This window comes from Malaya genurostris, chromosome 1 (genome assembly GCF_030247185.1).
Source record: "Malaya genurostris strain Urasoe2022 chromosome 1, Malgen_1.1, whole genome shotgun sequence".
NCBI lineage: Eukaryota > Metazoa > Arthropoda > Insecta > Diptera > Culicidae > Malaya > Malaya genurostris.
Genome location: NC_080570.1, coordinates 10,531,309 through 10,554,763, shown reverse-complemented (window position 1 = coordinate 10,554,763; position 23,455 = coordinate 10,531,309). Strand labels below are relative to the sequence as shown.

Genomic DNA, 23,455 nt, shown 5'->3' with positions numbered 1-23,455 from the left:
TTTTCATGGAAATTGTTCAATGTTATTCGAATTTTTTCATACGAATTTCCAAAGTTATGCGTTTTTTTGTGCGAATTTTTAACGTTATGCAGATTTTTATATTGCGAATTTTTAAAATCACGCAAATTTTTCATGCAAATTTTCAATGTAATGCGTTTTTTTTAATGCGAATTTTTTAAATTGCGCAAATGTTCCATGCAAATTTTCAAAGTAATGCGTTTTCTTATGCGAATTGTAAAAATTAGGCAGATTTTTCCATGATTTTAAAAATTACGCGAATTTTTCATGCAAATTTTTAAAGTAATGCGTTTTCTTATGCGAAATTTGAAATTTAGGTTGATTTTTTATGCAAGTTTTCAAACTTAGGAAGATGTTTTTCAATGCGAATTTTTCAAATTACGCGAATTTTTCATGCAAATTTTCAAAGTAATGGTTTTTTTGCGAATTTTGAAAATAAGGTGGATTTTTTATGCGAATTTTTAAAGTTTTGCAGATTTTTTTATTGCTAATTTCGAAATCAAGCAAATTTGTCATGCACATTTTAAAAGTAATGCGTTTTCTTATGCAAATTTTCAAAATTATACCGATTATTTCTCCGAATTTTCAAAGTACTGCGTATTTGTTTTATGAGAATTTTCAAAGTTATGCAGATTTTTTATTAGAATTTTTGTACGGATTTTATCATGCAAATTTTTGAAGCTATGCGAATTTTTAAAATTATGCAGATTTTTCATGCAAATATTCAAAGTAATGCGGTTGTTTGATGCGAATTTTCAAAGTTGTTCGAGTTTTTCTTTATGCGATATTTCAAAGCAACTCTCCTTAACTTAAAGATTGTGAGATAGGTGATATATTTTTGCCTGGTTTTTGCTGGTAGTGTAAAAACACTTTTTTCACAATGATTTTTTAACCCAAAACAAATCATGCCTGAAAATTATTTAGAAAATGATTGCATTAGGAAGATATTTCAACTACACTGAGCTTTTCTACGCAGTTTTTTATGTTTTTTACGTGACTTTTTACGCGGATTTTCGAAGTTACACTTTTTCTTTTTTATTTCGTAGATTTCCGAAGCTACGAGGTTTCTTTTTTTTTTACGCAGATCTCCGAAGTTAAGCGTTTTTGTCTTGTTTTGCCTTAAAAGTGCATGAAACACTGAGATCTGGTGTTTGCACGATTTTTTTAAGACAATTCTGTAACTTAGAAAATTTTCGATTTTTCTCAAAAGAATGTTTTTTGAGGTTACACCAGATCCCGGCGTTTCACACTTTTCTAAGACATTCGGCATAAAATAAAAATTTTCGGTCCCAAAGTTATGCGAATTTTTTAAGTTATGCGATTTTTCAAACCCAAATGCTTGTTCATACTCAGTTTCCAACTCCATCATTTATTGCTCTTAAAGAACAGATTTCTTGAGTTCAGGGCACATTAGTGACTTATGAGTTTCAGAAAGCTCTTTGTCATCGCATTTAAAATAGCATATTGAAAATATAACTCTCCTATCCATCGTCCCAATCGAATCAATTTGACTATCCACAAAGCGAAAAGCGGTAGCAACCATCAATCCGGTGGTTTATTCAATTAGTTTACTCTACCCCACCCCTCGAATGTCCATCATATCCACTGCTTTGTGGTACAGATAGCCAAACGTTGGGCATAACTTTTGAAATTTAATTAACACCATGTCCTACATTGACGGATTTTTCATTTCCCTTTCTGGCAATATTCCTCCGATTCCATACCATCCCTTCATAACGACTCAACATCCCTACCGAGATTCCACTGATTGACAGCGTGTGTACACTATTGTTTACCTGGAATATGACAACTCGACCGCCTTTGTCGCCGGTGGCCAGCAGTTCGCCATCGTGGTTGAATTCCACACAGGAGATGATGTCCGCGTCGGTCACATCGTCATCGAGGGCACCCTTTATCTGTGAAAAGCACCAGGACGTATCGCCATTGCCTGTGTGTGTGTGTTTGTGTGGGAAGAGAAGAGAAAAAAAATGGTGCTGTTAATTGTAGTGTATTTGATTCGGATCAGATAATCATCGTATGTTAAAATGTGGACACGTGCTGCAGGGTATGGTAGGTTCACCGTTTCACAGTAACCGAACACCACCCCGTATGTGGACAGAAGGCATTTACTGTTTTGCTGACTTGTACACGAAACTTGTTTTGCCGTAACCTCGAATCAATATCTCACATGGATTCGGTTCACAGCGACTTTTTTTTTATCCGTCGCTAGACTTGGCGAAGCTAGAAAAATCTTGAATCAATATGTATGTATATGCTGCTCTCCGGGACGACGAACGGCGAACCGTTCTCCAGTGAAGTCTAGTCAACCGTTGAGAACACAGAGAAAACTAACAAAAACAACAACAACATCGATTCGATGCGATTTTCCACCCAGCATTACTTGAATGCGTAAGTTATTCGCTGTTGCACCATTGAGTTTCCAAGCACGGGCGCGATCGTACGCACGAACGATGTTTTTTTTTGCAATTTAGCAGTGACCCCGCTTCTTGCTTCCACAGTTTCTGCCACCCCACTCCCCCCATTTGCCAGAAGTCCAATCCAACGTGATAACAAGCATCGGATGCTGTTCCACAGTGCAGCAGTAGACGAGATAGAAAAGGTTGGAAAAGCACGATTATCAGCGTGTTTACATCAGATGGACGTTGTTTACTTGCTGGTCGATGGGGTGGTCACATTTATTGGTTTCTAGATGTAAAATTTGCGATTGTAATTCAAATTAAATTATTTGGCTATGGAATTAAATTCTCAAATATGAACCATAAGAACGGCGAAATTCGATACTCATCTGGGAAGGTTCCTAAATGAAATGTTTATGTCACTGTCAAATGCCAAATGGAGAAAACAGTCGAATAGACTGGGATTGGATCGCTCGCAATTGTAAAACTGGTTGAGCCAACGAGGAAGAGAGAAAAAAAAATTACACGATGGATAATTCAGCCAAGGGAAACGTTTTGTGGTTGGAATAAGAAACCATCAAATATTTACTGAATTCTGCTGCCACACGTTAGCCGTTTGCCGGAGTGAACCGTTGTAAACAGCAGAATAGAAGGACGTCGGGGTTTTCCAGAATAAAGTGTCAATTTGCTGTCGACTTTTAATAAACAAATGAGCAGCAATTGATTTACTCCCCCCCCCCATTGGACGCTTGATTTCAAGGGTTTGCAATAAACGATAATTAAATTTTTCCTGTAGAAGCAAACACACATCTCAACGTAAAGAAAGTTTAAGAATTCCAACTGAACAAAACTAGCACTACAATTTTCATACAATACCGCTACTTGTAATGAGAATAGTGTTGAACATGGAAACTTTCTCTATAGAAAGGTAATAGCATTGTTGAAAACCCCTACTTTCGAACGGAGCCACAGAGACTCATATTGTTAAATAGTTGATCGAGATAGCTCACACCCTAAAGATATCAAAGGAACGTGTTGGACATATTATTCACGAATATTTGGATATGAGAAAGCTTTGTGCGAAATGGGTGCCGCGTGAGCTCACAATCGATCAAAAACAACAACGAATTGATGATTCTGAGCAGTGTTTGGAGCTGTTATATCGAAATAAAACCGATTTTTTCGTCGATATATAACAATGGACGAAACATGGCTCCATCACTTCACTCCGGAGTCCAATCGACAGTCAGCTGAGTGGACTGAACGCGATGAACCGAACCCAAAGCGTGGAAAGACTCAACAATCGGCCGGTAAGGTTATGGCGTCTGTATTTTGGGATTCGCATGGTATAATTTTCATCGACTACCTTGAAAAGGGAAAAACCATCAACAGTGACGAAATTTAAAAAAAACGGCCTCATTTGAAGAGGAAAAAAGTTTTGTTTCATCAAGATAATGCACCGTGTCACAAGTCGATGAAAACCATGCTGAAATTCAACAAATTGGGCTTCGAATTGCTCCTTCATCCACCGTATTCTCCAGATTTGGCCCCCAGTGACTTTTTCCTGTTCTCAGTCCTCAAGAGAATGCTCGCTGGTAAAAAATTTAGAAGCAATGAAGAGGTAATCGCTGAAACTGAGGCCTATTTTGAGGCAAAGGACAAATCGTACTACAAAAATGGTATCGAAAAGTTGGAAGATCGCTATAATCGCTGTATCGCCTCTGATGGCAATTATGCTGAATAATAAAAACGAATTTTGGCAAAAAATGTGTGTTTCTATTAAACGATACGAACTTTTCAGCCGACCTGTTATACATCCAACTCAAAATTTCAAGTTTTCCTTGTTAGTATTTTTTGCGTGCACATGAGTCACAGCACAGATTCAAGAAGAGAAGGGATTACTAAGCTTAGCTCTGCGATTTGTTGTTCACTGTCACGTTTTGCTCTGTGAGAACTTGTATGCCCATTGCCAGCAAAGATTTCATTGCTTATGCTTATGGCAGTTGAAGACAAATTGCTGTCTGTCTCGTCGAAGAGGTTTATTGATAAGTTATTGACAGATTTGCTCGACGTACAGAGCACCGTATTCTTATATAGTATCGATGATTCGAAATGAGTTTAATAAAATATTCCCATCCAATAGTACATCGTTATTTCATTGAATTGAAAGGTACAAGCGAATATCCATTCCTGAATCTGTAGTATTACTTACAACGAACTGTTACATCTGATATCATACCACATAAGAATTGCACAATCCATAAATTTTATGAGCATGAACTTAGCGAGGCACCCCTCACCGATGATAACGCAAATAGGTGAATAATTTGTTGCTAATTAGTTACGGTAATTTTGAATTTGCTGCTCAATTTTTTTCTTATTTTTTTTAGTACTTCGCTAAGTTCATATGAAGTTAGCGAAGCCCCCCTCCAATATATGCTTCAAAACAAATCGAAGCCCAGTGAATAATTAGCAACAAATTATTCACTAGCCTTTGATTTGTTTTGAAGCATATTTGGAAGGGGGCTTCACTAACTTCATATGAACTTAGCGGAGTACTAAAAAAAATTTAAAAAAATTGAGCAACAAATTCAAAATTACCGTAACTAATTAGCAACAAATAAGCAACAAATTATTCATCTATTTGCGTTATCATCGGTGAGGGGTGCCTCGCTAATTTCATGCTCATATAAATTTTGTCACGAGACGCCACTGAAATCGGATATGGGTAAGGAGTGCTACCCGGCGGTTAAGGTTTGAAAATTTTCGATCTTCAAAGGGGGGAGACATGAGATTCCCGAAATTGAAAAAAATATTTCTGATGCCAAACGTCTTAGAATTGCATGAAAAGTCGAGTCTTCTAGAAACAACAAAATTTTGAAAAATATCGACTCTTAGATGGGGCGCCTTTTCAAAATTAGCCATATGGAAGAATGGGCAGAACTTAATCGTGAATATCTCGACTTGTATTAATGGCAGCAACATAATTCTTTCACTATTTCATCAAAAATATGATCAGGAATTTAGGATAATATTTTGAACAGTATGAGATAACCACAAACAACTCAAAAATTAAGTTTTCTGAAAATTTTAAAACAACGCGGAAAACTCTTTACTTTTGGTTGGGTTTTTCGCGCGAGGACGACGATTTTGAGGTAGTCAGGCACATATCTTCAACTGAACGTTATAAAAGAGGAACCGTGGCCGAAAATCGATCATTTCTTCTTGTGCGTTGGATGAAAGCAGACGTCGGGGCGAGAAGACGCATTAAACCAGTTTCGCATCATTTGGCACTGCGAGCGGATGTGTCGGTTTGTTCGCAAAGCTAGTTTCAATTCAAGCAAGAACGATTGCATCAGCTGCTGATGGTTTGCATTGGAGAGAAAGAAAACAAGAAACGAAAAGTTGACAACATTATATAAAATCAGTCGGTCTAATGGCTCTAAATGTTATCTAAAGAACTATTAAGATTACTTCTTTGCAAATCGAAGGTAGAAATCATCAGTTTAGTGAAAATCCAAAATAATTTGATTTGTTTCGTGCACTTTTCGCTGTGCGAAAATCGTTCGAAATAAATGTTCCGAACTGTGCTAAATATCGAATTGAATCAATTGGTGTCAAAAATAAGCCCAAATTAGTGTCAGAGATTATTTAATAAAAAACATAAAAAATATTTTCATGAGACTGTTTTGAAGAAAGAGAAAGGCATTATCACACCACTAGGTGGATTAAGAAGGATAGTATTTTGAAGTCGCATAGGATGGTGCTACACTGCCAAAAGTCGAACTAAGTTGAGATAATCCACAACGAAAATCGTAATAAATCATTGCACAAAAATTTTCAACTCACTGTAAACAAAACAAATAGCGCTCAAATGACCGAATGCTCTCAAGATGGTTATGGTTAAAAATGCAGGGAATGCAGCTCCTTATTGAATAATGCTTGAATACCATAACTTAATTTCAATTTACTGCATATTTAATGTCATTGTGGTCGGTCGTGAGTGATATTCATTTTCTCCTCTGTGGGTTACTCTGGCCAAGGGAGTCAGTCGTAAAAAGGAATAATATCATCAATCTTTTAGCACGGGTTATATGCAAACGTAAAACCATCGCGTTAGTTTTCTCTTCGCAATGGTATTAATATCGGGGCTTGAATGAATTGAGGTTATTATCAAAGCCAGACAGTCTGGAGTCAATCTAGTCGATTAGCGTTTCGATGGGACGCGGAAAACCACTGAACCAAAAGTTGAATTTCGTTCACTTTCAGCAACAGTTTCCATCTCGCGAACGTAGCGTGAAATTGGTGTCTGATCCGACGATAAGAACGACGAGGACGAGGAGGAGGAGAAGAAGGAGACGTCTGTCTAAAGAGTGATAGAGTTTATTAATAGTAGTCACCAAGTGATTGTCTTTTTTTTTGTTCCGTTCAAAAATAACAGCTTTTATTGCCGGCAGACCATCAGCAGCACCATCACCATCACACCCCAACCACAACTCACTCACCCTTCTCGTCAGCGTGCTTCATGAGGCTGCTCGGCTGAGACAGACACTGGACGCCGTCCGTTACGACCGCATTTGTGCTGTGCTGTCCCTTAGCCTTAGCCGAAGCCGAAAAGAGCAAAGATGATGCAATCAAATTGGGACCTGGAGTCCTGACCAGTTTTCGCTAGAGCCCAAGTGAACCGAAACGTATCGATCGGGGGGATCGAAAAGAAAAGCGTACATTATTTTTTTTTAATATCGTAGAAAGAAATTGTGCCATGTCGTTTAGAATAAATTGGCTTTTTCTTTGGTTTTCGTTTCTTTCGATTGTCATTCGAACAGGTGCCGAATGTTTAAACCCCTATTTCGAGACTGTTTCAAAAGAATAGGACGATATGACTTTGTACCTGCAGCATAAATTCTTTCGGTTTCATTCTCTGTGTCAACTGATAAGTTGATAAGATATCTTATCTCACAGCAATCTCCCAACTGCCGAGGTTGACTTGTTAGCTGTTTCGATTATAAACTACTCGAGTCGGGTTGAAAATCAGTTCGTTGCGTGTCAGCCATGGAGTGTATTTCCAGTATCAGTAGTACTACTAGTCGTTTAGTTGTAGTAGTTGTAGTAGTAGTATTCGTCGACGTACGTCTTGCAGATAGTGACTGATAGGCCATGAAGGTGAAGCAGACCTTGTTTGTCTTTTTGTGTACTGGAGCTCGTGCGAAGTGGTTTCAACTGCACAGCTCAAACAAGGCTTGGCTAGGGTGGTCTTTTCAGCTCACATTTGGACCTGGAGATTCGTTCACAAACCCACAATCGATTGGATTCGTTTTGGCTCTGGCAATCGAAGGGAGCCACCGAGCGGGCCGGAGCGTGAAACAGGAGGTAATCACCCCGATTCTGCAATCCGACGGATTTGTGATACGAACGATTCTATTCTTTCGTTCGAGTTCGAATTTTGCATTCTTTATTCCGTTCGATTTGTATGATTCGTTCGGAACACTTGAAATTTCGAACACTAACTGTCAAAGCTATCAACATTACTTACACGTTCTTTTTCTTTTTATATTCATTTCTTGGTAAAAGAAAACGATCACACTTGTACAAACAAATTAGAACGATTCTAAACCGAACAGAAGTAATACGAACGCAAGTCGATCGAGTAATGTTCGAGAATTTAACAACTCGAACGAATGATATTCGAGTTCATACCCAACTCGAACGGAATGCAGAATGGAAATTGCACATTCGATCGGAATATTTCGAATCGATCGACGTACAGAATAGGGGTGAATAAAACGATTCAATTATCTATCGAATCGATCCCGATTGCTTGGAATTCGAAACCAGCGGAAGGCAACAAAAAACAAGAGGGAGGCGATGTCATGTCATAAACTGAACCGGCTGCTTTCCATCCCGCATCGTTTGGTTCCGAGTGTGATTTTGGCATGAACCTTCCATTGCAGAATCGTTCCGTATGCAAGTCCTAAATTGTTTACACCCAAATCACGCACGTAGGGACGGTAACCTGATAAGCGGTCTATCGTTGGGAAAGCGTAACTCCGACTGTGTCGACATTCCGGTGGGTTGTCGTGGGGTCGTCGCTCGCCACAATCGCCATTAGAACCAAGTTGTGCAAAACATTATCCGATTTCAATGGTTATCCTACAATACGAAAATGAATACTATTTAGCGGTGATAGTTGAGAAAAATAATTCAATGATTATGTACAAAATGTGAGCTTACAAGTTCCTATCTCATGCCTTCCCGTGTGTCTATGACGACATTTGGTCAGCAGAACGGCGTCGACTGAATGCTATCGTCTTCTGCGTTAGTAGCAGAATGAGAGGGTGCGAATTAGTTTGTACCTCCAAAACATGGTTTTTGAACGCTTCAACAGTTTCTTCAGGAACTCTCCACGCAATTTATTCTTCACGGAAGGGTTAGATGCCAAGTCAGGACTATACGGCGGGTGGCCCATCAATTCGACGTTTTGGGGGCTCAAATATTCGGTGGTTCGAGCCGATATGTGATATGCGTCCGTTTATGTCGAAAAAACTTCTTTGAAGTGCTTCGAGCTTGAACAACTTTTGTTAGATTTGGTTCTTCTTGGAACATCCGTACAGTCAAGTGCTGTTTAGTTTCGGGCTCATATGAGTAAATCCATGTTTCGTCACCTGTGTAGATGTTATACACCAAATTTGAATTGAGCACCATGATTGAATGTTTTCAGCATTTCTTTGCACCAATCGACACGAGTCTTTTATTGTCGTGAATAAGACTTACTTTACTATGGGGCGCCTTTTCATAATTAGCCATATGGAAGAATGGGCCGAACTTAATCGTGAATATCTCGACTTGTATTACGGGAGCAACATAATTTCATTTCATTTCATCCAAAATATGACAGGAATTTAGGATAATATTTTGAACAGTGTGAAATAACCACAAACAACTCAAAAATTAAGTTTTCTCAAACTTTGAAAACAGCGCGGAAAACTCTTTACTTTCGCTTGGATTTTTCGCGCAAGGATGACGATTGTGAGGTACTTCTACTGAACTATAACGTGGGGAACCGTGGTCGAAAATCGATCATTTCTTCTTGTTCGTTGGATGGAAGCAGACGTCGGGGCGAGAAGACGCATTAAACCAGTTTGGCATCATTTGGCACTGCGAGCGACTGTGTTGCGGTTCGTTCGCAAAGCCAGTTTCAATTCAAAAAAGTTGCGAGTGCGTCATACAGAGCTGCCGGTCGTTTGCATTAGAGAGAAAGAAAACGAAAAGTGGATAACATTGTATAAAATCTAGAACGGCTCTAAATGTTATCTAGAAAACTACAGGGTCCGGCACTCGAAGTGTAACCAACTTCAGACCTTCGAGCCTGGCGTCAAGGTAAATGCGACATATTATCGGGAAAGTATTCTGGAGGTTGCTTTGAAGCCGTGGGCAGACAAACATTTCGGTGGCAGGCCATGGACGTTTCAGCAGGACTCGGCACCGTCTCACAAAGCTCGAGTGAACCAAGAATGGCTGAAAAACAACGTTCCGAACTTCATCACGTCCACACAATGGCTCTCGAATTCACCAGATGCGAATCCAATGGATTATTCTCTTTGGGCCATTTTGGAGAGCAAAGTCCGAACTAAAAGATACACCAGTCTCGAGGCGCTGGAAAAAATTATTGTCCGCGAGTGGGCCAAAATACACCTGCAAGTCACATTCGGGCAGCTTGCGATTCGTTTTTTGACCGTCTCAAGGCCATAGTCAAGGCAAAAGGTGGTCATATCGAGCAAAAGTGAATTGATTCTGAATTTTGTATTATTTTTACACATTTTGTACTTTGAATTAAGTAAAAGTAATTTTCCAAACTGAATTTATGGCCTTTTTAATTGGTTACACTTCGAGTGCCGGACCCTGTATTGGGATTACTTCTTCGCAAATCGAAGGTATAAATCATCAGTTTAATGAAAATCCAAAATAATTTGATTCGCTTGGTGCCCTTTTCGCTGTGCGAAAATCGTTCGAAAAAAATTCTAGTAGTGAAAAGGGGGAAAGTTTCACAATTCACACAATCGATCAACTATCAATTCGAGTTCGAAAGTATAAAGAAATCGTGTCAGTTTTATTCGTATTCACGACATCCAGTTATGTCTCTGACATTACACACCCGTACTTTTTTTGCCTCCATTTCACGGTACGTCCTATGGCCATCGTCCAGCATCAGATTTTTCACAGCATCGATGTTCTCTGGCAAAACAATTGATTTTGGACGAGCTTCTTTGAATTCATCGGCAAGCGAACTACGACCACGGTTGAATGGCTGTTTTTTACGGTCGCATAGGATGGTGCTACACTGCCAAAAGTCGAACTAAGTTGATTGAAGCATTCTTGTGTTGATAATCCACGACGAAAATCGTAATAAATGATTGAACGAAAATGTTAAATATGATCAGCAATTTTAAACAGTGTGAGATAACCATAAATAATTCAAAAATTTAGTTTCCTTAAACTCGTAGAAATAATGAGGAAAACACTTGAGTTAATCAAGCACGCAACAGACCCGACGGTGATTGCCGATAATTTGACAGAAGCTGCTCGATATTTATCTATATTGTATACAATATTTTCAATCCGGTAGAAGTAGCTACAAGAACTCGTGTCTCTCAATCCATGAACCGTGAGAAAATATTTCTACATATCTTCGCTCCACTTGATACTCTGAGTATTTCACGGCCCTTAAAAAAATTAACAGCCTGGTAATAATGCTGTGTGAAATTTACCAAGAAAGAATCGCAAGTTGACAATTATCGCAGAAAATCGAATCGACGATTCGACTTGATTCTCATACTAGGTTGCAATATTTCAAAACTGTGATGTGGAGCATTCACATACATTTTCAACTTATACAAAGGTTATAAGCACATAGTTAGAATAAACGGCAATAGTAAAATGAATCTATTGCAATTATCCACTGCCCAAACAGAATCGGATCGCGAAACGAGAATAAGCGACCGTTTGTTGCTTCAGAGAGAATCCCCACAGAAGCGTGCTAACCTTTGATTCTCAGACAGGTCATCGAGAGAAATTCGCTCTCGCACTGGTGTCCATTCTATGTTAAATGAACCATGCCGTTTTTTTGTTGCTGCGATGATATCCGTCTCTCTTTGATGGCACTGATTGAATCGTGTGAACAGTTGCTAGAGAGCGTTCTTTGACACGATAAAAGCTATCCTTGGTGGGAACGTAATCTAGCAAAATCTACGAATCAAGACTGCGGGTGGAGCGGGTCATTTCGCCGAAAGGGTCATTTCTCCGAACAGGACATTTTCGTCAAAAGTATAATTTCGAATATATCATATTATTATTTTGTGTGTGCTTTTATGTCTCCTGCATAACTGATGTGGCGCAGCCTCATAACCGAAGCCAAGATGGCACGGCGGCCTGAATCAATCTTTTTTCAAGAGGACAAAAATCATTCTTTTTCAAGAAGTAGAATTTTCGGTCAACAAACCGGGCGTTAGCGCTATCATATTTCATTTGTCTTTATTTTAAATCAATTTCAATTACTATATTAAGACGATTTCGGGATTCGGTGAAATGGCTTTCGGCGAAACGACATTCGGCGAAGTGGCCGATTCGGCGAAATGGCTTTCGGCGAAACGGCTTTCGGTCATTCCCTGTAAATGCGTAACCGGAAGTCAAATCGGGACGAAATTTCACTGACAACATTCGTTTCAATTTAACTCAAGATTTGTGAAAATCGGTTCAAGCATTGCGGAGAAATTGAAGTGCGTTCTACTTTTGGAGTTTTTCTTCGCCACCTTCGGTGCTTCCGGAACAAGAAATTGGGAACTATTATAACCGAATCAAGTTTATTTGCCCAAAAACTAATAAGTTCTGCCAATCAGAAGAATTTATAAGTCAGTTGTATGGGGCTTGTACTTGTTTTTGCCATCGTTTGTGAAGAAATACTCATGAAATTAAAAATTGGCCACTTAGCGCACTCTAGTCCCGAAACCGGAAGTCGAATACGGGAAAAATATTCTAGGAAATTTTCAATAAATAATTTCAAGACCTTTCGATTGAATATTAGTTTGCCGTTTCCGAAAAAGCTGAATACACATTTTATACCTAATCTTCACATATTACCCTATAACTCCGGAACCGGAAGTCAAATCCAAATGAAATTCAATAACAGGTTATGTGACCATAAAACTTTTCATTCGAATCTAAGTTTGTGAAAATCGATTCAGCCATCTCCGACTGTTAAGGTGAAATATCAAAATCATTCCCGCGTCTCGATCGTCTATAGAAATGAACTTACGTAACAGAAGGACACCGACTCACCAAACTACTGCATATCAGTAGCGGAATAAGTGTTTTGAACTGATATAAGATCTGAGTTTTCGTCTGAAACGATGGTTCAGAAGGTAAAGCTCTAACATCATAAGGTATTTGGTTTTGTCGTATACACTAAGGTCTTTTTTTATGCGAAGTTTCAGAGTTATGCGGTTTTGTCATGCCAAGGTTCAGAGTTATGCGGTTTTTTTTCATGCGGTACGTAAACTCCCATTAAAAAAGACTTCAGTATACAGAGTCCGCCATCTAACTTTTTTTTTGCCAAATTGTCGCATCTGGGGGACGGAAAACTCGCACGTTATCATGGAGAAGCCGATGCATCCTCAGAGAGTGGTGCGGATTTTGGTCTGACGGCATCATTGGGCCATTTTTCTTCGAAAATGAGGCAGTAGCCGTCGCCACGGTCAATGGCGATTGCTTCTTTCCGTTACTTGAAGACTTGGACACCATTTGGTTCCAACAAGACGGCGCTCCGTGCCACACGCTACGATCGATCTTCTGCGCACAGTCTTCTAAGGTCGAATTATCAGTCTAAATTCGGATGTCGTTTGGCCGCCTCGGAGCTGTGATTTGACGCCGTTAGACCATTATCTTTGGGGGGCTGTCAAAGATAAGTGTTATGTGGACAAGCCAGAGACAATTCAAGTCTTGAAGGACAACATTCGTGCAGCCATAGCTGAAATAAAGCCGCATACAATCAAAAATGTACTAAAAAACTGGACCGACCGTATGACGTACTGCAAGGCCAGCCGAGGCAGCCATTCGAATGAAATTATATTCCACAATTAACCGAAAGGATTGTAGTTTAATATGAAAAATTTTTTTTTTGAAATCGGATGAACCGTTTGTATTTTATTGCATGTTTAAAAAAAAGTTGCATGGCGGACCCTGTAATTGCATATCGATCTGAAAAGACTCTTGCAGCTAAACACAGTTTTCACGACGAAGTGACGTGTCGAATGAAACAAAGTGACAACTATCTGGTCGTGGCAATGTTAGTTCAACATAAACGGCTAATGTACTGATGAGTCGAAGACGCATAAACCTGTTACCATAAGCAACCATAACCCCTGAATGACAACAAAGATTTAAATTGAATTAATCTAAAGCTTATCATCTAACATACATTAGTGTTAATCTACATGTCTCTCAGAAGCACACGGGAGCCGAAGTTTTAGTTTTTTTTCTGATTTTAAAAGTGCAGAGATCGTTGATGAAGAAATCAAACACCAGTGACTCCAAGTGACTTCCTTGAGGAACACAACAGTTGACATTTCAAGTAAATTTGAAATTACTCTTAGTTTTTTTTTTACCACTGTTAGATCGAGATCTGAGAAAGCAAATCCGTCTAGTGCTTGCCATCCCAAGGCTAGACCAATAGCGAAAGCGACTGCAACGACGCAACGAGCACACGTGTGTTCAAATGCATGTGCCGTGAATGGCTACTAGCGAAGGAAATTACTAGTTTCGCGTAGGTACTACACACGCTGGCAGGGAGTTCCATTCGTAGCGAGTAGATAGACAACCATGTAAGGCGTTGACAAGCATTACCATTGGGGTTATGTCGCACTGTATCTGTATTAGCCAGATAATGAAAAATAATCGATTGTGTGAAAGATTGTTGGACTATTTGAATACTGAAACAAAAGTATGGGACCCCGGAGCTATAATCCTAATTTTCAGCATCATTGGACTGGTTTTATTTGGCAAAGTTAGTGCAGCAAAGATTTTATTGCCAACTGCCGTACGTGCTTTACTCTGGTTTTTGTTCACAGTTTGTTGTTTAGACGTTATTTTTAAATCCGTTTAGATTTCTACAATTTACCTCCATTCTACACACTGTTCGTGCAAGAGAAAGCCAAACGCTGTCCAATAAACTGTTTTAATCCTGGCAACCGTCATGGCTTCCGCAAAGATAGAGAATTTTGATTCATCAACACACTAAACCGAGTTTTGGCATCTTATCAATTCGGGGTTTTACGGGTACAAGTGTTTAGATGGTGCAGGGACTACTGATTCGTATGAGAACAGACTTCAATAGGAAAGGATACTGCAGTATTATTGAGTTCAGTCAGATTTAGTGACTGCTGGGCTTTGCAAGATCATCAAATGTAGAACAGCTCGAGGAAATTTGTGTGGGCCCCGTTCTTCACACTGGAATCAAATTAACCTCGTTATTGAAGCTTTTAAAGTGGAACTAACTAACAATCAATACAGAAACTAGTGTGACATCATCTATCAAATTACGGTCACATCACTCAGGAGCTAAATCTCTCCCGGTCCTTCGAGCAAAAGTGATAAATTTCTGTTTCTTCCGATTACTCACCGGCCATGTCAAATCGCGTCGCAACCACTACCAGAGCGTTCCTTCATACAAGAACAACAAAAACAAAAGCTCCCGAATGGCAGCGAAGCCGGTGATCCGGTGATAGAGGAAGGTGGTGACAATTCTGTGATACCGACTTTCCGAATATTTCACTCTTCTTCGTCTGCCAACGTTCTGTTTGGTGTTTCCTCTGCTGCCAAATGCCTTTTCCTTTCCTTTCAGCTGCTTCCGTTCGACACTTTTGAGCAAATTTTTCTTTGTTAATGTTATTAGAACAACGCCGTATGCTTATCTAACGTACCAACACTACTCCACCGTTCGGACGGGAACGGATGAAAAACGCACCAAATCCACGGTAATATCAGCAAACTATTCGCGTTTCCTGTACCGTTTCACTATAGCACACTGTTCCGTTGTTCGCACGAACGAAAGATCAGACTTTTTTTGTTTCTGTTGTTTTCTTTTACCGCTGCTATCGATGGGGAAACGAAACGTCATACGATGGCGTTATTTTATGCTGCCGTATTTTCGCACGCACACCTGCGCGAGGTCAATCCGTGCAATCACCAGCGAAGGGGATTACGGTTCTCGCTCTCGCTCTCTCTCGCATGAGACTTGTCCAAAGTGTTCTCTTTCTTTCACCCTGAAAATCTGCGATGATGATGGTGGTGGTGGTATGTAGTGCGTTTTTTTGCTACTACTAGTTTCAATGTTCAGCAAAACAGAGGCGAATAGGAAAGTGGTTGAATTCAGCGATGGCAGTGTTCCCAAAATTCGTCTGAATGAAGTACAGATAAGAATTTTTCAATATCCCTTTTAACATACTGCATAAAAACTATTTCACAAATTCATAAATTCTAAATTTTAAACAAAATCATAGAAAACGTGAAATTTTATTCAAATATGTTTCTAATCGCTAATGATCTTAACACACCGAATTTCATTGAAATCTCTTGATATTTATGTGAAAAATGACTGTTTGACACCGTGTTTCGTTGCGGGGAGGAAATAATTCCACCAATTAAATTCAAGTTGAAAAACAGCTGATTGAAATATTCATCTTTACGAATATCGATAACGGAAACATCAAATCTGCCACCACTGCAATCACCACACAACCACTACCACTACCACTACTACAAACCAAACCGACTAGCTAGTGCTGTTTCGTTTCACCTTCCTTCAGTCTCTTGCACTCACACAACGGTGCGAGAAGAGGAGAAACAAGAAAGAGCAACACCACCACCGAAATTCGCACTTTTCTTGAGCCGAAGAATTAAGTAAAGCGATGTTTTTCCTCACTTTCCGAAATGTCGGCTCGGCGCACTGTTCCGGAGGAAAATTGTTTCTCTTAATACTCCAGCGCACCAACCCGGAATCGAACGAATGCAGTTCGCAAGTTTGCAGAACGAGCAAATATGCCAACCTTCAACCACACTTCTCGCTGTGCTTACTCTTCTTCTTCTTGCACTTCGTAGCACTCGGACAATAATTCTGCCTCGGTGAGGAGCGCTTCAGCTGCAGCACATTTTTTTTCGCCTTGGAACTTCCAACGAGAAAAACGCGTTATTCCTTGCGGCCTGTCAGGATAGTTCGGCTTTTGAAATGGAATCACCAGTAAAACACGCGCAACCAGCGGACACTATTACCGTATTTTTCGCCCCGATAACAATTAATTCATGCCCAGTGCGAGCAGAGAATGAAAAATCCGAAAAGACGACCGACCGACGGCGACGACGATTACCGCAAATTTTGCCTACTAATGACTGCTGCTGGATGGAGGACGACGATTCATGCTGCTGCTGTTTCTGATCGCACCAGCACTCTCACGAACACCAGCAACGTCGATGTCGGTGCGAAAATGCGCGACGCGAATGACACACGCTGTCGACTCGGGCGCCGCCACAGGATCCACGGTGGTCAGCGAGGGAACTACGCCGATGACAGCGCGTGGTTTGCTGCCCGATTTTAGACGAGTTTTGAATGGACGGGTTAACTCAAGGGGTACGTGTATGGAGATTTTTGAAGTTTTTGATGTTTTTGGATGATAGTACATCAGAAATTCATTTTTAACTGATAAATTGATTGTATCTGTTTGTTAGTATTTATTTCGAGATGAGAAAGAAATTAGTGACAAAATTCTTGTGAAATTTTCAATCTTAGAAAAGCAACCATTTTGCAAAACGAAATAGCAATTTTCTCTGCTACTGCTGAATTAATTTCCTAGAAAAGAACATCATTTCAGTTGCTACAATGTGCTCGATGAGCTGATTTTTTTTTTAGTAAACTTTCTTCTGTTTGACTCAATCTCAGCGAAGAGAACTGCTATTTCTCAATAATAGTTGAATATTTTAGTTTGTAAATTAAAATTAAGTGCATAAGTAATTTTGTATTTTTTCCTCCCCTTGACCAATAAGAGTTATTTTTTCTACATCAACACTTTTTGGGCTACGGGAGTCACTAATGTAGTTATATCAACCACTTCTTATTAAATTCTTTGGAATGTGATTGTGGTCTAATAATCATGCTAATCAAACGTTTAACTGTTCAATAGTGTTGCTTGATCCACAATACCACGAAACGTGAAGTTGCCATCAATACATATTAGCAGACGAACAACTGCATATTCTTCAATAACTCGATGTCGTGTGATTCATTGTTTGCTGTTTTCGTTATCAAATGGTACATGAAAAATCACAGACCACTTCATCTAGAGTTTATCTTTGGCGTTACCTGGTCAATGTCGTTTAGCCTTGAAACGAACATTGGAAACAAAACAGTGCGTCTTTCGTTATGCGTGTTACGCCTTCGATGAGTTGTTAAGCTTTTAAAAAAAATAGACGGAGTTTTCACTGGAAATTAGTAGTCTGTTTTATTTACAATTGTGGCTATTGACTATCACGCAAACTATTCAAACAATTAGTTGAAATTTGAAAGTCGAGTAGCTATTTTGACGTTATCAAAATAAAACCTGCTCGAGCAAGCATGCCAGGCCATGTGTTAAAAAAAATCTGTATGCGATCTAAAAACCACCCTGTATAAAATTTGTGTCTAATTCCCATAAGAACACTGCAGATCGGGATCGTTTGCGTTTGGATTAAACGATTTGAAACCGATTGGCAAAATATATTTGGGACAACTTAAACCATTGATTTGGGACAAACAATTTTAAATGTTGATTTAAGAAAAATTGAGTTTGAACTTCAAGCATATAACTAATTGCTTAAAATTAAGTGCATTCCTCTCCGTGCATGCCTATTTTTGACAGTTCGATAGTTTTTTTCATTTTAGTTCTAGTTTTTTCATTCTAGTTCTAGCATAAGCTATGGAGCGATCTATTCGTGCGTTTCAAATATATGGATAATAGAACGGTAGCTTATACCAGTTTTGAATCAGACAGTACTAAACTAAGCTAAAACTAAAACGGATGACTGGGGATAAATTTGTGTCAGTTTCAGTTCTATTATAGATCTTCCACATAACGCTTCCCGCTGCTGAATTTGCTCTTACTCTTACTACGGCGATGTATCGACGATGTTAAGTCAAAAAAGTTAGGTCTAGAATCCAAACCTAACTGACAGTGTAAACGTCAAACTGTGCTGTAACCGGCGTCAACTCGCCATCTATAAGACAGGGAAAAAACCAAAAACAAGAATATACTCACCCGTACTACTACCGCTGATGAATTGCTTCTTGGTTCCGTTGACGGCGGTGTTGATCATGTAACCGATTTTGGTAAAGCTGGACTGACGCAGTACAGGCCGCGGTGGAATCGGTGGCGGTGAGTTCATACTGTACGGGGGACTCGATCCTCCACTGAAATAGTCAGTACTACCGCCACCACCTCCGCCGCCACCTCCCGGTATGATGACAGGATCCGTCGTTGACCGTCCCCATCTTCCTAGTGAGGGACTATTTTGCCTTATACTAGTTTGCACTTTGGCTGTCGGTGAGAAGAAAAGAAATGAAATTATCTGATACAAAATCGGAAAGATCTGAAAAAAGATTTATTTATATTTAATTGTAATTGTAATTGTAATTGTAATTTATCAGCCCACAACCTGGCAGACCGTGTCCGCCCATCTGCTTGAGTGAGGTTCACTTCAAGCTGGTTGTGAGCCTACTAAAGCCTGACCGTTGATATGCACTAGACCGTATAGCACACCGGCTTCCTCCACCAGCAGGCGCTGCTCTGAGTCCCACTGGTTTCAGATACATTAGGTTAGGGATAGTGGAGATAAATAGGGAAATATAGCATTTAGAAGTTTACTAACTACTACTAACTACTGTGTTTGTGGCTGAAAATAAAGCGTATGGAACAATAATAATAATTACAATAACAATAACTACAATAATGGTAATAATAATAAAGTGACATTAAAAACAATAGCGCACTTACCCCTCTCTCCCCACCTTACCTCAGCTTAACAAAAGTCAAGTTTTCATTCAGAGTACCACCTTTTCGTCATTCTCCAGAGACGCCCCAGGGTTCTTCTTCCTAAAAATTTCCTTGCTCTTAGGCCCTCGATGACAGTTCCCCATTTCAACATTCTCGTTTCATTGCGCCCCCACCATGAAATGAAATAAGATAAAATAAAGTCAGGCGTTAGTAAGTTTGTTGGACTATATGATGTAAGGTAAGGATGCGCATTCAACACCAGACCGTCCACGGAAGCCACAGTATGTACACAATGGCACAATTGCTTAAAATGTCTTCACACCTGCCCGAATCAGTCTCGCCGTCAATGCAATTTGCATAACATCAGTACCGATATCGAACCGGATCGGAAAGGGTTTTGAAACTTCCTTAACGGTTCATAAGATGTCAATCCGCTCCTATTCCTGATCAGAGATGCCAGAACTGCAGATATGTCTGTAAATCTGCAAATTTTACAGACTTTTGAAATTGTCGCGACCTTTTTTCCAAGTTCGTTTAGTTATACATCATAGAGAAATTTCTGCAATATTTGCTAACAGCAGATTTGTTTTCGGATATACAGACTTTTGCAACGCTGTCTGAAGATATTTGAAATTTTTATCTGGCATCTCTGTTCCTGATAATAATAAGTCCACTTTTTGAATTTAATTCACCTGTTCCGGACGAATGTGATATATTAATCACCCCCATTCTGCATACCGATCGAGTCGGACCCCGTCGAACGAATGTAAAAACCTGCACTCTGTAATTCGATCGAGTGATGCCTTTGTATGGAGAACTCGATCGAGCTACAGAACGCAAAACTTCACACCCGATCGAAACAATCCGACTCGAACGAAACACAGAGCCGGGGTGAATAAGCATCCCAATTGCATCAGTAATGCCTGAAACAACCCAATGGCCCATTGTCAATTTCAAGCAGTATCAGTCATGTCAACTCTGTGATAAATACAGATGATATAATAAATTCGTTTTACCGTTTTAAGCGAGCGATCGATCTCGGTATGATCCGACTTGGTCAACACGTAGTGTAAATTGACTCCCACCCTCATCCGCCAAGCAGGGTACGCGCCCTGTAGTTTATCATCCTAAGCTCAGGGCAATAGGATAGTTACTATTAATAATATAAAATTTATAATTTTTAATAAAAGTTTACTTGTTGCACACTTCCCACGTTGAGAATATTAGCAAGAGTCACAAAGTGGGTTGATAATCGAGACATCTATAGTAAGATGTTAGTTCCTTATCAACAGTTGCACTCTGTCCCACCGCTTGCTAATACTCCGCACCTCCTCATTCTGCTAAAAACAGGAGTCACCAGTCATCATTTGACACCGTGTAGGCATGAGGTCGGGGCTTGTGACGACCAGAGCTAAGTCAATCAAACTGCCGATACAAACAGTAAGATATGATATTTGTCGCTCCTTCCAGGATGTCGTGCACCTTTGACCCCCTAAGATTTATTTATATTTAATACAAGCAAAAATAAATTGGAATAGAAATTATATTTTTTCGTGTGTACTCGGTTCCAAACTTTGCTTCCATTATTTTCCAATAGATTTCTCCAGCGGTAATCGTCACACAGCAAACTAGGATGTATGTCGACATCAAAACAAACAACCGTTTCAGGTAGAGAATTTTGCCTAGCTGTTATTAACGCTTCTGTTTCTATCGGATTCTTGCCATACAAGACTGGCAGAACCGTTTTGAATCGGTTCTACATTTTTGGCACCTTTGGTAAAATAAATAAATGGAATGTTTACTTTTTGACTTTCAATTGCTCAAGGCTCAATTATTCATAAATTTCACATCGTTGCTTTTGCCGACCATTTAGTAAAAGTTATACCGAACAGACAGTAAAGTTATTACCGACTACTTAGCGGTGCCAATCTCGGCAATCATTTTACAGAGATTCGGCGAAAAAAAGTGTGTAGAAATAACCGATGAATGGGTTGTGTAGCTTCGGTGGTGTTTACGGAAGCAATCGGCAGTAAGTTATCATGCTTGATTCAAGGTATTTTCTAAATTCTTCGATATTTTAATTCCGTAAATATTCACCTGCCACATTCACAAACGATCTTCACATTTATATACGAATTAACAAACGATAAATGAGAAAGCTCGCCTCAAGCTTCTGTCGAGATCCAATCAGCAGCTGTTTCTCGGTTCTGAACGGACAATTTCGTCCCGTTGACTGTACGCTGGAAGCAAATAGTAATCGGTTGACCTCTGATTGGAGGCTGCAAAACCCGTTTGCGTGTGATAAATGGAAAAAGCGCCAGCTGCTATACGAGTTCATAACTAAATCGCAGACCAGTGCGAAGTAGTTTATGATTAATTAACTCAGCATTTCGTACTGGAGGCTGAACCATTAGCTAAACGATAATTATCACTCAATGACCCGCGTGAAGTTGCGAGCCGCCGAGCGCCTAAAGGAATAGTTTTGCATGAGCCGACTACGCGAGGGGGCACGCACTAAGTGGCACTTATTTTGTTATTACTTCCGAAAAGGGGCAACCCGATTACATTGTAATGACGCGGACAATGTAGAAGCGTTGCAAGACATCGGTTGCTTTGTTGGAGCAGTGTTGTAAATTCATTTAGAAAACAGAGCTTTGCGACAAGATAATCGTTTGTCTGGAGACGCGGTCCGATTGCACCTAGCAGGCGTGTGTTACGTTTGCCTACTGGCGGCTTCACACCGGATTAGTCCAATAATAATCTAGTTCGGACTCGAAAAAGTTAGAGGAATCGTCGGTTTGTCCACATGTTGCTGTTTGTTGTACTGAGATAAACTAGTACGGTGGGATTTTTCATATGGATATTTCACCTCTAGAAATACTCGCTCTCTTTATTTACACCTTGAATGCAGCGGGGACCAAAAGCAACATGTTTACTGATTTGTGCAACGTCCGAAATCAGAAAAAATGACAGTCAATTTGCGCAACCGAGGTATCCGCGTCCGGACGTTCATTTGAAACCCAGCAAGTCTCCGATCTAAATATTTTTACAAACACCAAGCGACGCTGGACATTTGATTGATTTGACGATTTTGACAGATGTCTGTGCTGGGGTCAACAAGGAAAATTTTTTGTTCGGTGCAGAAGATCGGCTGAAAATCGTTCGTGTAGAATAAACTATTTATAAGTTTCATAAGTTTGCACTTACACTTCATCGAGTTGTTCGACACCGGTGACGGTTTGTTTGTACCATAAATTATTAATTATCTATATTCCTCTCCGTGCGGGGAGGACGTGGCCCCTTGCCCGTTGGCCGTCGGACGAAAACAGCGGCTCAGGCGCGCATCGACATTCAGACGAAGATCGCGCGAATCGTTTACATGCTGTCAGTCGTCGCACACGTTGCCCGGGTGCCGTCGTCGAAGTAGCCGTCGTCACGGTGCTGTGAAACGTGTTGTCCTACTGTGGCGGCCAGTTGGACTGCAGGGCTGGCCGTTGGCCTTTTCTTAGCAATTTCTCCTCCAGTGCAATGCTGGGGACAGTGCACGCGGGTGCTGTTGTTGTCGTTGCTGTTGGTAACGTGCAATGAATGCATGCGATGCAATTGCCAGCCGAATGTGTGCGGCACGAGTTTGTCCTTTTTGGTGATCGTCGGTACCAGCCGGTCAGTTGATCCGAGCCTGTAAACGAGAACGAAATGGGATGGCTTTGATTAACATTTAAGATAAAGAACAGAAATAAACAATTTTTTAAGTAAATTCTTATTCAATTTACACGAATAATAATTTTAATGTTAAATATAAGTTAACAAGTATAAAAACGAAGTAATTTTTTAGCTAAACTTTCAATAACTAATTGTCCACCAAACGAATTCGTTTAGGCGAACGATTTGTTCAGGATACTGCTCGACGTTTCGACCGTTTTGAGGACATTTTCAAGGCTTGTAAGACGT

The 23,455-nt window shown here is 39.9% G+C and overlaps 1 protein-coding gene across 9 annotated transcripts in view; it reads right to left on the bottom strand.

The window, feature by feature from the left end:
* The window catches only part of LOC131432276 (protein phosphatase PP2A 55 kDa regulatory subunit), a 55,254-nt gene that overhangs the window by 10,209 nt on the left and 21,590 nt on the right, over positions 1-23,455 (bottom strand). For 2 of the 9 annotated variants that reach the window (XM_058598469.1, XM_058598460.1), the window contains exons 2-4: positions 22,712-23,183; positions 18,770-19,048; positions 1,815-1,966 (exon numbers count right to left, since the gene is read on the bottom strand). In XM_058598469.1, the coding sequence (XP_058454452.1) occupies positions 1,815-1,966; positions 18,770-19,048; positions 22,712-22,718 (438 nt within the window). In that variant the 5' untranslated portion in view covers positions 22,719-23,183. The other 7 variants (XM_058598522.1, XM_058598478.1, XM_058598486.1 and 4 more) reach the window with 7 other exon arrangements.